At 38.9% G+C, this 16307-nt stretch overlaps 1 protein-coding gene across 1 annotated transcript; it reads left to right on the top strand.

The window, feature by feature from the left end:
* The first annotated feature begins 3919 nt into the window (after positions 1-3919).
* On the top strand, positions 3920-7250 carry LOC306908129 (mRNA decay activator protein ZFP36L1). The gene is made up of 2 exons (XM_079480730.1): positions 3920-4137; positions 4795-7250. The coding sequence occupies exons 1-2, from the start codon at positions 4084-4086 to the stop codon at positions 5929-5931; spliced, it is 1191 nt and encodes a 396-aa protein (XP_079336856.1). The 5' UTR covers positions 3920-4083; the 3' UTR covers positions 5932-7250.
* Positions 7251-16307: the final 9057 nt, after the last annotated feature.

The following is a 16307-nucleotide window of genomic DNA, read 5'->3' as shown; positions in this document are numbered from 1 at the left end:
CATTTCAAAATATGATGGTAATATTTTATCACGTCAATTTTCACATATATGTCTAATGTCACATTTCATTCTGTGGATGCACTGGAGTGTGCAGTTTCAACCTTTGACACTTTCAAGTGACAGCGACATTTCAGATGGGGGTCTGCCCGCTTTCACTCCAAAACCCCCACTGTGACCTCACACTGTGGGTCAGTGCAGAGGGGTGTGTACTTCAGCACCTGCAAATGAAATTAAAACAGATTAATAGTGTTGAGAACAAACAAACACATGGCATCCTGCAGGCAACATGCAAATGTGTAGCCTGCGTGGAGGATAATGAGACATTTTCGACCGAAATGACAGAAATCGTTTAATTTTCATATAGGGCATATTCCTGAAACTGTGAATTTGTCTTGACGGTTAGAAAGACTAATGATATTGTACAGGAATTCAATTTGGGCATCAGAATGTATGCAGGGAGTTCTAATTTAACAAATCTAATAAAAATCATCCGAAGTCATAATGGACATGGATCATATGCTCACGTCTTTCATTTTAATCTGCACATGAGACCATTGAACGCTCTTTTGTCACTTACGCCCGTGTGCGTTTCCCATGCGTTTCTATGGCTTCTGATGCATTTGCATGAGAAAAGGACTCAGAGGCGTGTGTGAAATATTCTTTTCGTGCTCCGTTAAAGGATGGAGATCCCTGTCAAGGCAAAGCTATGTTGTTGTGGCTTAGGTTTGTTTTGAGGTTGCATTCCATGAGCCAAGGTTTATGTCATGTAATGGTTTCCCATTTGCAAGGTTGGGCCTTTGCAGCTGCAGAGCCCATTAAAAGCTGATTGACATCAATCTTGGGACGTTTACAGATCATTTGCGATGTCATATGGTGCGCGGTAATGGATTTAGTTTACTTATGAAATGTGGAACACAAAGGCTGTTTTTTCACTCATTTCCATTCAATGAAAGTCAACCTCCCAAAGGTCAAAAGAAGTCCCATAAAAGTGGTTCAAATGACTTGCATGCTATATTTAACATATTCTCAAGTTATATTGTAACTTTATTAGTTTCTAAATGGAAAGTGACATTATTTTCATTTTGGGTGTACTATTCCTTTAAGATGCATTGCCTGCATACAGACACACACATGGCTCTGTGGTCTGCTGAGTAATTTTCTTCTTGGTTCTTCATTTGGGATGAGCAATGGAGAAGTTGGGGCTGTCTTTTCGGGTGATGTTCCTTTTTGCCCTCTGACACTGTTGTGATTAAGGATTAGAGCATAGAAGGTCTTCGGTCATCCCCCCCTTTCCCTAAACAATCACCCCTCCCTGGCTCCCACCCCTTTTACCGCTCCTCGATACCCCTGGGGGTGGGGGGAGGTTGACTGAAGGCTTTTTAGCCCAAGAACTTTTTACTCATTATGTTCTAAAGTCTTTTGCTCAATCAGTGGAGCAGGAGGGTAACACCCCACCCGCCCAAAGCGCAACACCACCCCTCTTCCCTAACCACACACCCTGCAAGCTAACAACATTGCATCAAACACTGAAGTCCTTAATGCTTCTTCCAAGCACCGAAAACAAACTGACCAGATGTCTGTTTATCACACACTAATGACCCTAAGACAACAGGTTTAGTGTTTTGAGCCGCAAGGTATTCAGTATGCAATCATCTGCATCCAGGGACTTTCTAATGAGTGATAAGGAGTTCCAAAGTTTGACTATTTTTTCTGAGCAATGTTCCTACGATTCCAGTCTTTCTATCCAAGTCATTTATGTACCTAATGTTAGGACAGTTCAACTCATTTTTTGCAAACCAGGTGCAATTTAATTGTACAATGATCAAGCAGAATTTGTGAATTTGCCTAAGATCCAACACATAACCTCACTGACTCCAACCCAACCATGACATCACTCTTTCTAAAACACTTTAATGAGATGCCCAGTCCCTCTTGACCTCCTTATAACGTAGCCTTCTAATTATATGCTGTAGTCTTGCAGGAACTTTGACAATAGGTATTAGACAGAGTAGCTTTTTTGTTTGGTTGTGTTCTACGATGAGGTTAAGTTACAGCAGCATGATGGAAATTAGACTTAAGTTAGTTGCATCACAAGAGCCCTTGTGTCTCAACAAGACCTTCTTATGGTTTGTCGGAACCTGCTTCTTGCCCAGTTCGGTCTTTTCTGTTTCTCGTTAACAAAGGAGGAAATCTTATTAGTGCTGAGCGCTATGTGGTGAGGGGGTAAAATTACAGTCTTTAATATGCTCTAACAAGCTACCTCAAAAGTCAAAGAGAGAACGCTATTAACGTTAGTTTGGAGGGTGAAATGGTTCAAATGTTGCTTTCTATATGCATTATGAGCTGTGGTTACTGTGGTTGAAGAATGCACGCTCAGAATAATCTACACTTCCATATGCATGCTTAAGAATACATTTCCAGTCAAAGGTTTGGGTTTTATTTAATTTTGGAGTTAAAACCCCAAATTCATGTTCTTATACTTTAGATTTGTTTGTGTAAGTGTATGTATGCATTTCTTGACTTTTTTAATTGTTTCAAACAGACGAGGAGAGTAACGGAGCAGCCAGTAGTGCACAACTCATCAGCTTAAAGTGAAAATCCTGTCATCATGTACTCACACTCTTGTCATTTCAAACCTGTATAACTTTTTATCTTCCGCAGAAAACAAAAGAAGACATTTAGAAAAATGTTGGTAACCGTCACCTACTCACTTCCATTGGTGTCCATTCAGAAGGAAATGGGTGCCGATGCTGTTTGGTTTCCAACATACTTCGAAATACCTTCTAATGTGTTCTGCTGAAGAGAGAAAGTCATACGGGTTTGAAACGACAAAAGGGCTCGTAAATGATGACTGGGTGAACTATCCCTTCAATATGCTATGATATATTTTCAGCAAATGCCAAGAGATATCAAAACAACTGGAGATTCAAATTTGATAAAGCATAAGTAAATGTGTGCACCATTTTAATGCACAAATAAAGCTGGTTTACATAAATAAATTGTTTGTTCTACAAAAAACACCTTTTCAATTCAAAGTCTAATTGCTTTAATATAAAAAAACTAGAGAGCATCTACCCTACTTGTGAAAAAAACATTGCCACCCACTGATCTTGTTAATGCTGTTCCCGTGGAACGCATCACCACACAGAACCCTCACGTCTCCTCTCACAGTGGGATCGCCTGATCAATGTCTGCGGTCACCAGGAAAAGGCATATAAATTACTTTAATGTTAACCTCTTCACCAGAGGGTGACACTTTCAACACCTTCACCAGGTTATATCAAAGCACCTCAGAGGGCTGTCGTCTCCATCTCTGACAGCAACAGGGTGGCGCGAGCAAGTCTCGAGAGCAGATTATCTGAAATATTCCTGTAAACCTTGTACTATGTCACTTTTTGTGTAAGCACCTACTATAAAGTCCTGACTACATAAAAGCTTCATTTTGCCAGAAGGAATAAAGTTCATATAGCACACCTTTAGCTTGTGTGACAAAATGCCCCAATAGCTGAAGCACGCAACTATGGCAAAGTTGTCACTGTAGGGACCTTTGAATTTTTATAAATATTATTTAACTATATTTATTTTTTGTTTACTTTTCGAAAACTATTATGAATCATCAAATTATTCACGAAACAGCACATCTGTGAACATGTATTATAAATACACGTTAATGTAAATTAACTCTAGGACCGTAGTTTACTAAAAACATAATGACGTGTTCATGACGGCTTTTCATTCATGTTACGTCATTATATATTTTTTATTCTATTCACACACTCTATTTTACGACGGTTTTGGGCTTTATGTTTGAAATGATAGAAAACACGCACGTGGACATTTTTTTCACGACCATCAATTACTAAAATACAGCACACGTTTATATATTTTATATTAGGTAAAGATTATAGCACGATGCCTCGTCACAAGCGCGCTTTGTAGACGGAATGGGCGGAGCTACGCGAGAAAGCGGAGGTGTGGCCGCCGTACAGTGTGCGTTAAAAACACGTGTTGCAGCGGAAAGTCCAGAGTTCACCGAAGCTGCGAGGGTGTTTTGTGGGATCGCCAAAAACTTATCACAAGACTATGCCATCCTACGCGCTTAATCAGTTTATTGACCTGGATGACGTCCTGTGCAAGGTATATTTAACGTTGAATGAACGAATTGTGTCATTGTAATAAGTTTGTTTATCGTGATCGTAGCGAAATATGTTTGTATTGTGGTTTGCAATGAGGCTTGAAACGCGGTCGAGTTAATGAATTCTACAAATTTGGGATAAAACATGCATAATACAATGTGGGGTAAAATAGCTAAATGCAATGGGTTTACGTAAGCTAAATGATACACAATCGAGTCGATTGGACGACAACTTGCTAACAACTTTACAACAACGTGGGCCTCGCGTGGGCGCCTTTTTCAAACGAAATCGCACATTGTTTATGACTTGATGAGTTGCATTTATGTAAAAAGATAAAACAGTATGGAAATAAATAACTGTTTGGAGCAGTGTTTATATGCAAAGCCCAAATATTTTACCCTCATCCGCTTTTTTAAACGTAAACAACTTTGTTGCACAGGACGCGATGTCACTGCACTGCCATTCGACGTTATTTGACCATCGGTTTAAGTCTAATAAGTGTTGTACACACGTGCATTGAAACTTAAATTCCTATAACATAAATGTTTCGTCTGATGCACTAAACGAAACCTTGCGAACTCTGGAACCTGCACTTTCTCTACATTTTAAACACGAGACTTTTGTGACGTTTAACACCACATTTTTTCCTCCCTTCTAGCACCTTTTGAATCTCGATCTCCGAGAGCCAGCGAAGATCTCACCACATTCTGCTGTTGGACACCGAAAGCCTGACAGTCCCTGCACACTTTCCTCCAGCGATTCCGGGCTTTCTCTCGACAGCATGGAGAGTGGATCCATAAACACAAGCTACTGGGGCTCCCAGAAAGTCCCATCTCAGTCGAAGTGGAGCAAGACTCCATTTTGGTCTGAGCGCTCCATTAGCATGGTTGAGGGGAACACGGGAAGTCTGGGTTGGTCGTCTGCTGAACCTGGTCATTTAAGACAGCCTTTGGGTACATCAGGTGCTGTGTCTCTCTCCAGCTCCACGTCATCGATCTCAGCCACCTCTTCCCGCTACAAGACAGAACTATGCCGCACGTTTGCCGAAAGGGGGGTGTGCAAATATGGCGCAAAATGTCAGTTTGCCCATGGGCCCGAAGAACTTCGTGACCTCAACCGCCACCCCAAGTATAAGACGGAGCCCTGTCGCACTTTCCATTCCATTGGCTTCTGTCCCTACGGCATCCGTTGCCATTTCGTACACAACGCTGAAGAAGAAGATCAAATGCACGATCAAATGCGCCCTCACACAACCAATACGGCGGTCCAGCGTCCTCCGCTCCTCAAACAAAGCTTCAGCTTCTCTGGGTTCCCCACAACTCCCCAGCCCCTGGATGCCCCTCTCTCCACCAACTCCTTCCTCCGGGCAACTTCCGTCTCAACACCAACCTCCACCACCATCTCCGACCTCCTGTCCCTGGCCTTCCCGGACATAGATCCCAGCACTCTTCTGGAGCAAGCCAGGGACATTGACCCTCAGTTCTTGCCATCTCCAGACTCCGGGTGCTCCAACTCTGGACTTTCTCCCAGCCAGCAACTTCCCTCCCAGTCTGATGCCTGCTTGAGACTGAGCCCCACCGATGGCGCATCTCTAGGCCTCAGAAGCCTATCTCACACTTCGCTCTCAGACCACGAGGGCGGCAGCTGCAGCTCGTCCAGTAGCATGAGCGGCTCAGAGTCCTCCTTCGGACATGATGCCAGTGGGCGCAGGCTTCCCATCTTTAGCCAGCTGTCTGTACCTGATGACGTCATCTACAGTGAGAGTGGCAACTCCAGCACGAGCTTCTTCCTCTAGATGCCTTCAAAGCTCGCGGGGACTGAACTGTATACTGTGTTATACCTACTGTATTATATGACCAATACTTGACATTTTAGTTAAGCTCAGAGTGTGAGGTACTGATCTTTGCAGTCATACTTTAAGTGGGGTTTTGTACGATGCAGGGGAGGGAAATGCGAGAAACCGTGAAATTGTGACATCAAGTTGTTTGGAGGAAAATGTTCCGCTGTTAACTTTTAAAGGTGTATTTATCAATCCGCTATTTACGAAATATGTATTGTACCAGAATAGCCAAAGAGAGGTTACTGAGCAGTCTTGGAGTTTTTGTTTTTATTTAATTTTTTTTTCATAATATTTGAGATTACTGTACTCTTACCCAGAGACCAAATGTTTTCAAGCTCTCTATACTGCCATCGGTAAGCGGACTGTTCCTACACATTGCTGACGTTAGATTTAAGTTTTTTAGTCATGTTTGCAATGTCATTGTTCTTGCTCCTGTTGAATATCGTTTGGTTTGTTTCCAGACTGCCTTATGTTTTGGAGAATGTGTTAAACAGACCTCCATAAGGGCACAGTCGGAGCTTTATTCCAGATGACTTGCCTTCTGATAATGTTGCGTAGTTTTTGTCGCGTAGCTGTTGAGTGAGTTTAGACCAATTACTTCTAAATGTGACATTTAGTGGCCTTGTTAGTTCTTTTTATAGCTGGTTCTGATGGGTCCTTTTTGCATCGGATTGTCTGAGAAGCCCCTGTTGGCTTCGTTACATGACGAGTTTCAAGTAACTTAATTTCTTTTTATTTATTTTATTGTATTTATAGAAAGCGTGTTTTTTGATAACGTTTTATTAAGTTTAATATATTGATTTTTCTCCCTGCTGCCCTCATTTTGTACTGAAAATAAACCCCGTTGATGAACAATTTCTGTTGTTTTTTCAAATGATCTCCTTTCAATATGCTTTAAAACATCCTGTAATCTTTAAGATAAGATTTATGAACGGGAATTTGGGTCTTATTTACTCTGGCTAACACATTTCTTAAATGTACTAGTTTATGCTTTGCGTTCAAAAAAGTTTTATAATTGTATTGTGAGCATTAAGATACTTGTAGCTTACATAGTGATGTGAATTCGTACTTTTGTTATTCTGGCCCTGTGGTGGGGGAGGCGAGGGTGGATCACATCTAGTATGGAAATGAGAAGCTCTTTTGTGTTAATTGGGTTTAAATCCCATTTGTCCATCAGTCCTTGTGTTAACTGGCTGCTGATATTGCATATAAAGTTGATGCATTTTGCTCTAAAGCTGCACTATTTGCAGAATAAATACACGTTTCTTTCATATAATTGCTGGACCTGTGGCTCACTATTCTCTCAAGTTGCATATTCTTGAATTTTCCCCCATGTTTGTTCTTTCAGATACATTGCATGAGGGCCCTGGTGGTGTTATTAAGAGTTGAAACTGAATCCTGCTAAAGCTCTTGACAGGTAAGTAACAAAAAACTGATTCAGTTCACTATTCCCTTGTCAGTAAAGACAAAGCCACGGGGAGGTGTCCTTTGAGAGAGGCGAACCGGGGAAAGGGTTAAAACTGTCTTACTGTTCTCTATTGTGCCCGGGGAAGATTCTCCCACATCGCCTAGTGAGTTTTTACAAAGCCGGGTGCATTCTCACACTGGGCCCGGATCATATGGAATCCCGAGCAGATGGCCACATTCACTGGGACTGTGGGTCAAACATATGCTCTCCAGGCCCTTGTTTAGAATGGAATCTGTGAGCGGAAAGGAGCGAGCAGGCAGCTGGGGGTGGGGAACTGAAGCTGCCTACTGTAAGACAATGAGACTGGGAACACTTTAAAGTTTGACTTACGTTATCTGATTCTGGATAGTGCTCTGATATGAGAATTGAGTGTGTTTTAGTTATTGAATATAGGCTATTAAATTCTGTTACATGGTTGTTTTGTCAAGCTGGGGTTTCGTGTGTTGGTTTCAAAGACGTTTTAAAGCTACAAGTTTTAATTAAGCCATGTTTGTGAAGTCTTTACTCCAACAAAACAAAAACAGATTATCATGTAGGGAACACAATGAAGCCATACTGGAGCGAAGGCAGAGATCAACTCAAGTACATGTTGGCCAAAAGGTTTGTATAGCCAAGATCAGGTAGGTCAGGGCATGTCTCATTTGATACATTGTAATTTTCCACGTACACAATATATTTAGTAGCCGAAACGATTGATTTATGTTGTTTAAAGTTATGTCATGCTTGTTTTATTCTTTTCCATTCTTTTGATAAATTGGTTGCTATAAAGCCTTTAAATAAACACAAAATAAATAAGTATACATTCAAATATGGTAGAAAATTAATGTTTATAACAAGAGGTATAGGCTTATTGTTCATAAACAGGTGTTAATTCACTGCAGGCTGTCACCGTTTGTCTAAATTCTAATAAAAAAAACATCACATTGTTGAGACTTTAATGTTTATTTAGTAAAACGTTCCAAAATGAAGCTTTTGTTTTTCAACCTTTTACTCCGATAAATAATATATGAATGAATAAATGTAAAACGCAAATCTACCCTCTTTGGGGCTAAATGGACAAAAACTTGTTATATATTTTATATTTTTTTGAACACTGTTAAAATGTTTATCGTAGTCTTTAAAGGGTTTCTGTCTGAAGGAGTATGCTATGCTTCCATTTCTGAAATTCGGTTTATATTTAGGCAAATATAATTTTTTTTCAATATAAGCTATTGTAAAAACAATTCTGAAAAAATGGAAAAACTAAATTACTCAAGAGAGTTATTGTTCAAAAACGTTTGACCCATAGCATTTATTGTTTTTGTTAACTGAACTTACAGAAAACTTCAAACCATGTTATAAATAATGGAAGTATCTACTGACATCAAGTAACCACTAGATGTCAGAATAGATCTAGAGTTCAAATACTTGAACAGAACAATATAAATACATAGTGTCACTTTTACTGTATATTTTACTGAGTGTTAGGTAATATAAGTGTTGTTGTGATGTTGCAGTGTGTAAATAGATTATATTTTATTACAGATCAGATATATTTTCGAAATATATTGGGATAGATTAAATTGGAAGACTTTTACCATCAACAGAAAATTTAAATAGGCCTAACATGTTTCTATGTAAGTTTTCTCCGTAACTCTTTTCTGTATTCTGTAGTTTATTTCACTGTAACACTCCCTCACCCCAAATCCATACATTGCACTGATGTACACGCTAAATGGATGTACATATTTACATGTAAAAGTAGGGCAACAATTCCCACTTTCTTGTCAAAATTAAAAAGAACATCTCTGGCTTGCATGTTTGTCACAATGAGTCAGTTTTACTTCCTGTTCCTTCTTGCTTCATTTCCTCTCATGTAGCAGCAGTTCCTCATAAAAGAGGAAGTGTGGCCTCTTTACTGCACTCCTACTGTGAACGTCACAGGACGTTTTTAATTACGTTGTCAGATTTTTGTTCCTAAACGCTAAAATATTTTATGTCAATGCACAGTTATTTATGTTTCCCCCTTGTACTGTTCTTATTTGCTCAGTAATAATGTATGGTTTGTTCTATATTTGGCATGTATTTGTGTAGAACATTTTTTACACTATTGTTTTTATCAAGGAATAACTGTGCATGTTAAATTTCAGATTTCAGAAAATGCTGTCTGTGTTAAACACATGTTTGGATATCCTGCCTTTTTAGGGTTTGGTTTTAAACAGTAAGGGTGGACATTCATTTTTCACATAGTGTAGCTTTTGGAAACCGACCAATTATTTCAGCTGTTGATGTTACAGAGCAAAGACATTTTTCATCACGCTACTTTGAAGGAAAACTTTTTATGAATATGTTCAAGGACTTACGAAACAAAAACATCACTCCCTCTCAATGAGAACTATGCCGATTGAGTAACTTTGCCTAAAGAACTGGATGTTTCCAAATGATGGAGGTTCTTTGGAGGTCAGTTAAAACATATAGTTAAAAATGAATGGAATGCATAACATTTCCTTTCACCACAGACTCTTGTTTTTCCATTATCTAGCTTTGTGCTTCTAATACTTTAAAATTGACAATTTACACTGAACCTTACTTTATAAAAAATGACTTATCGCTGCTGTCCTTCTGAAACCTTGAATCTCCTTATTTTGTGATTTTAATTAAACAATTTAGTAATTTCACCCTTTCTGTTTGTCGCTGGGGTTGGCTTGTATTCAAGCAATAAAAACAACACATAATTAAATCATTTAAAAAGTGCTTTTTCTATTTCCCAAAAACAGTTTTGGACATCTGAGTATATAAATATAAATTCAATATTAAAAAAAGTGTGGACTTCGATGCCTTTGTCTCATGAAAAAAAGGAGCTAATCAAAGTCTGCTTCTGTAATCTTTGAGGTATTATGTGTGTGGTGCAGTCGGAGGAAAAAAGGCAACGGATGGAAGCAGTAAATGGGTGGAGAGCAGAACCGTTTTCGCTGGGCTGAATGAAAGTCTTTGTGATTGTGTCACTGCTTCACATCCCACATGTGTTACAGAACCAGAAGCCCCCCCCCCCCAGTCCCCACCCAGCTGCCACAAGGGGACAGGTCCTCTAACCTCTGCTTGTTTTTAAAGCAGCCAAGGCTTCTACTGCATGTGTGGATTCGTCTCAGTTCCCCGGCATTTGAAAAATGACTTGAAAATTGCTCAATTTTGTTCAGCGTCCACTGTGAGAAAACTTTGTACAAAAATGTGTACCTGTCACTTGCAAGTCAAAACACAGCCTGTCAGAAAATGAATGATGACCTTTAAGAAGCATGTGTGTTTGTGTCTGTACAGATTGATGGGATAGCCAGATGTATATGGTGTATGCACGCAAGAACGACGGCAGAAGAAACACATTTTGCACGTTTGTCCAGATTGTTTTAACGTTTAATGGATCTTAACCTAGGTTTCTCAGCAGGTGGGTTGTGATCCAAGGTTGGCTCACAGGCAGTCGTAATAGGGCACAGACAGATCTTATAAAACAGTCACAATGTGGCCTTTTCTGCCCTATTTTTTTTATTAAAGGTCCAATGTATGAACAACAAATGGCTCCCTCCTGTTTGAAGCACTACAGAAGCTGACACAGGACAAACATGTTGTCCCGATTTTTCACTTCTTTACTGAAGGAGATAACGTATTTACGAAACGCGCTCTGTAGAGTAGTTTTTCCATTTCTGGCTACTGTAAAAACAAATGAATTCCATGTAAGGGGACACGCGGCGTATTATAGAAATTGCTCATTCTAAGGTCATAAAAACATAACGCTTCATGTAAGGTCTTTCTACACCTCTGAACAAATAGCTATGTTTATCATCTTACATCTCTGTCAACAGCTCCTCCAAATAATACACATTAAACCTTTAAATTAATATATTTGTGAGGGAATTATTTTTTGACAGTAAAGCATTTGTTATGTAACGATTTCTACACTGTAGTTTGAGCTTCACTGGAAGTGGAAACAACGTCATAGCAGCATTTAGACACAAACAGATATTGTTCAAATGTAAACATATTTGATATGTTTAACTCTTGAACATGCATCCAACCCGTGTCACTGACGTTTAGAAGACAAAGTCAAAGAATGACATTGGGGGATTGACATGGTTCTTCTGAGACATTGTGTAAAATTGACCAGCAGGCTGCTGCCTAGCAATAGAGTTTCTGTTATGACTAGGGGACTGTCTGTGCAAACAAAGTAAAAGTAAATAAAATGAAGGAAGTATATTGTGACCTCACACCTGAAAGCAGACGAATGCGCTGACATCAAGCCAAGTCACATTGCGGCTAGGGAAAGCACTCTTGAATACAAATCCAGAACAGAATTACCACAATGTTGGTTGATGATCTTATTATGAAACTTTTCTCGTGAGAACATTTGAATCCGAAGGTGTGTTTAACGGATAATCTAAATCATGTCAGGACCAGTTTTATCTAAGTTTAACAAGCGTTGACAAATAGGATTTCAACTTTTGGGTCAACTGTTTCTCAGGATCTTCATTTTCTTTCTGAGGGTGTGTGCTTGAACGTTTGAAAGCAGACAGAACAAACATACTATGACAACATTTACAAAACAAACATTTTAATAAAAACATTATTGAACATGGTTGACTTAGACCAAATAACAAATCAAATCCATCAGCTGAAAATTTTAAATAGCATCCAAGTAAATGTGAGTGGACCAAAACTTTTAAGGGTAGTGCTTATAAAGGTGCATTTACGTGTGCAAGAGACCTGACACCACAAAAATACAGTGTCCCCCAAATTACTTAACAATATAACTACATTACACACTTTAAATGTATTGAATGCCGTGGCATTACTGGAACCAAGTGATGTCGATTCCTAAATAAAGATGGCACAAAATCAACACAATTCTTTTTTAAAACATAGAATATTTAGACATTTCTAATTTTCAAACATATTGAAACGTGTCCATTGGTCATGTGATGCACTACGGCTGAGGCACCTGAGCTTGAAGGGAACTGACTTCATTCATTCTTACTTTAACTTTTTTTAAATTTGGGACCAGTCAGGCTTCTGAAAAGAATGTTCATTTCTATGCACCCAATACTGGGTTGGGCCTCCTTTTGCATGAATTACTGCATCAATGCGGCGTGGCATGGAGCCAATCAGTCTGTGGCAATGCCATGTCATCTGCGGGTGTTGGTCCACTGTGTTTTCTGAAGTCCACAGTCAATGCAGCCATCTACCGGAACATTTTAGAGCACTTCAAGCTTCCTTCTGCTGACAAGCTTAATGGAGATGCCGATTTCAATTGGCACCTGCCCACACTGCCAAAGGTACCAAAAGCTGGTTCAATGACCATGGTGTTACTGTGCTTGATTGGCCAGCAAACCCACTTGACCTGTGTTGTCAAGAGCAAGATGAGAGACACCAGGCCCAACAATGAAGATGACCTGAAGGCAAAGCACCCTGGGCTTCCATTACACCTGAGCGGTGCCACAGACTGATGGGCTCCATGCCACGCCGCATTGATGCAGTAATTCATGCAAAAGGAGACCCAACCGATTATTGAGTGCATAGAAATTAACATACTTTTCAGAAGCCTTACATTTCTGATTACAATATCCTTTTTTTTATTGATCTTATGTAATACTTTAATTTTCTGTAACACTGAATTTTGGGTTTTCATTATCTGTAAGCCATAATCGTAAACATTTCATGAAATGACCTTTTTCACGATATTCTAATTAATTGAGATGCACCTGTATACTGTCCACACACCCCTCAGCAGTCAACCTTCCTGTGTGAATGAATGTCTCTTTCCATGTATATCCGCTTAGGTTTTCTCTAAAGATTGTTTGTTTCCTCAGAAGGTTTCCTCTTGAGGTGGCCAGGTTAGAATGGAATAGCTTTGCACTTTTGGGCTGGAAAAAGTCAAGCAGTTGCATGTTATAAAAGTGGTCACAGTCAAACCACTACTGAAAACCATAATGGAACCGTGTCAGGTGGTCTAAATCAGAGGTGCTTTTGTTTCAACAGTGGTGATGGCTTGAATGTTTTCGAAGTGTTTAAAAAATGGCCTGTTGCCTTTATATTTCCAGTGGTCTAGCTTTTTTGTTCCACTCTGAAGGTCTGTATTTAGAATCAATGTTCCACTGTTCCCAATTTCCCCTTGTAATGCTTTTCAAACATCTAGTTCCATGCGTCTAGTAGAAGCATTTGTGCAAAGCATCTATCTATCATCTATCTATCTATCTATCTATCTATCTATCTATCTATCTATCTATCTATCTATCTATCTATCTATCTATCTATCTATCTATCTATCTATCTATCTATCTATCTATCTATCTATCTATCTATCTATCTATCTATCTATCTATCTATCTATCTATCTATCTATCTATCTATCTATCTATCTATCTATCTATCTATCTATCTATCTATCTATCTATCTATCTATCTATCTATCTATCTATCTATCTATCTATCTATCTATCTATCTATCTATCTATCTATCTATCTATCTATCTATCTATCTATCTATCTATCTATCTATCTATCTATCTATCTATCTATCTATCTAATCTATCTATCTATCGCCGGCCTGCCTGCCTGCCTGCCTGCCTGCCTGTCTGTCTGTCTGTCTGTCTGTCTGTCTGTCTGTCTGTCTGTCTGTCTGTCTGTCTGTCTGTCTGTCTGTCTGTCTATCTATCTATCTATCTATCTATCTATCTATCTATCTATCTATCTATCTATCTATCTACAGTGTCTGTCTGTCTGTCTGTCTGTCTATCTAATGTCTAACCCTGATCCTTAAATAGCAGCTGTGTTGAATGTCATTCTGTACCAGAAGCATCAGCATCAGTTCCTCTGAAGGCTACATCTAAAGCCTAAAAATGAAATCGAATCTTTATTATTTCATCCAATTATGTCAGGTAATTTCCACAATATGTTTTAGAGCGGAGGAAGGAGTTTGCTGCCGCCTGCAAAAATTGCCTATATGTGTGATGGAGAGAACACTCAATAAAAGTTCCTCTTTCAACCTCCACTAACATTCATACTTCCCTCTCAAAATTCACACACCTGTCTAAATATCCAGCCTCGCTGGCCATAAAGGCCAATTGTTCACCGCTATACACTTGCAATGTCATGTGCAGTATTTTAGAATACCCAAGTGGGAACTTATTTTAGACTCAACATAAACAGCATTTTAATTGCTTGTTTGAAGTCTGACCATCTGGCCATATGCTGAGGCCGGTTTCATGTCTCATGCTGAAAAGCTGCTTCATATGCCCCCTAAAAAAGGATGGCTCAGCAAAAAAAGTACATATCATGTAAGAGAGTGGTTGTTATTTGCCTTATGAATAAATGGAGCTCGCTTTAAACTCATATTCAACAGTGTTTGTAAGAAGAATCATACACAAGGATTACCAGAGCATTTTGCAGATGTTTCACCTGTTTGCTTTTGAAAATAATACTGCAGTCATAACCTCCCTGCCTGGCAATGTATGTACACAGTCATTTCAGTAATTCACAGTTCCTAGGAGATCAATGAATAATTAGCTTACACAGACATATAGCCACGGAAAAATAAAGATATCGTTTAAAAATTATTTTCAGTTTTTCTGAATTTATGTATTTTGGTAAAATTATCATTTTGGTTTCATTCTGTGAAATACTAATAATATTCCTCCCAAATGTCAAATAAAATGTTTTTCTGTTTGCATTTATTAGCAGAAAAGTAAAACTGGAGAAAATATGCTCTGTATTTTTAAGACCTCAAACATTGCAAAAAAAGCAATATCATATTCACTTTAAGCAATACAACATTCATATTTCTGTATTTAGAAAAAAATACTTTTTATGTGATAATCGTGATTTATATCACAGTTTTCTTGTGTCTTGTTATGCTGTCTTTCACATTGCTGTTGGATGACTTTGTGTCATTCCCGAGGTTTGTTTTTGAGAGATGACAGTTTTGAGTAGATACTCTATTTTTCAACAGCATACCCAATACACATGGGTTACCAAAAATACATCTGTGAGTGATGAAAATGTAATAATGTCAGTTTGGTTCTAGAATGCGGTTGTTATGTTTGTAGCATGTTGCAACAGGACCCACCGTGGTATTATGGTGCGTGTATGTTTGGTGTTTTTTTCTGTTGGAATCCTAATATGGGAATAAAAAACTGCAAGCAACAGATGTCGATTTAGGCTGTTGCGTTATCTTTCACAAGGGAACTTGAAACAGGAAGGAGAAATAGAACTTCTGCAGCTGAGACAAAAACAATATGTGTTCTTTTATATTTAGACTTGATAACCGCTTTATGTCCTTTTACTCAGAGAACATGACGTACAGATCAACCTGCGCGTTAAACGTGTTGAGAAAACATGCACACAAAACAATGTTTGATCTAATGTCAATCTTAACTACAAATTCAGGTAATAGTTCACCCAAATTCTGACTTTATTCACTCACCCTCAGGTTGTTCCAAATCTGTATACATTTCTTTGCTCTGCTGAACACAAAGGAAGATATTTGGAAGAATGTCAGTAACCAAACAGATCTCATTCCCCATTGACTCCCATAGTATTTATTTTCCCCACTAGCAGTAATGGGGAATGTGATCTGTTTGGTATGGTCCAATGTGCTTTTTGGGCCTACTCTAGCTTTATGGATAAAAAATAGATTTCTACAATCCAGATCTATCATCAGGGGTCAACCTTGTGTTCTAACTATTCGCTCAAAGGGAACAGGAAACAGAAGGGAAGACTACTCATGCGGCCTTGATTTTGTTTCTGAAACAGGCAGCAGAGGGAAGCGAAGGAAAAGGGGAAATAGTTGCCTGTTGACGTCCACACACAGCGGTGGAAGTGGCTTCCTTATATGGACACG

Source organism: Barbatula barbatula (genome assembly GCF_947034865.1).
Source record: "Barbatula barbatula genome assembly, chromosome: 19".
Classification (NCBI taxonomy): Eukaryota; Metazoa; Chordata; class Actinopteri; order Cypriniformes; family Nemacheilidae; genus Barbatula; species Barbatula barbatula.
This window is presented reverse-complemented; position numbering and strand designations above follow the sequence as displayed.

Excerpts from the sequence above, each read along its gene's own strand:
- LOC306908129 (XM_079480730.1), top strand. The coding sequence starts at position 4,084 with ATGCCATCCTACGCGCTTAATCAGTTTATTGACCTGGATGACGTCCTG. Across the intron at positions 4,138-4,794 it reads TGGATGACGTCCTGTGCAAG|CACCTTTTGAATCTCGATCT; the intron begins GTATATTTAACG and ends CCTCCCTTCTAG.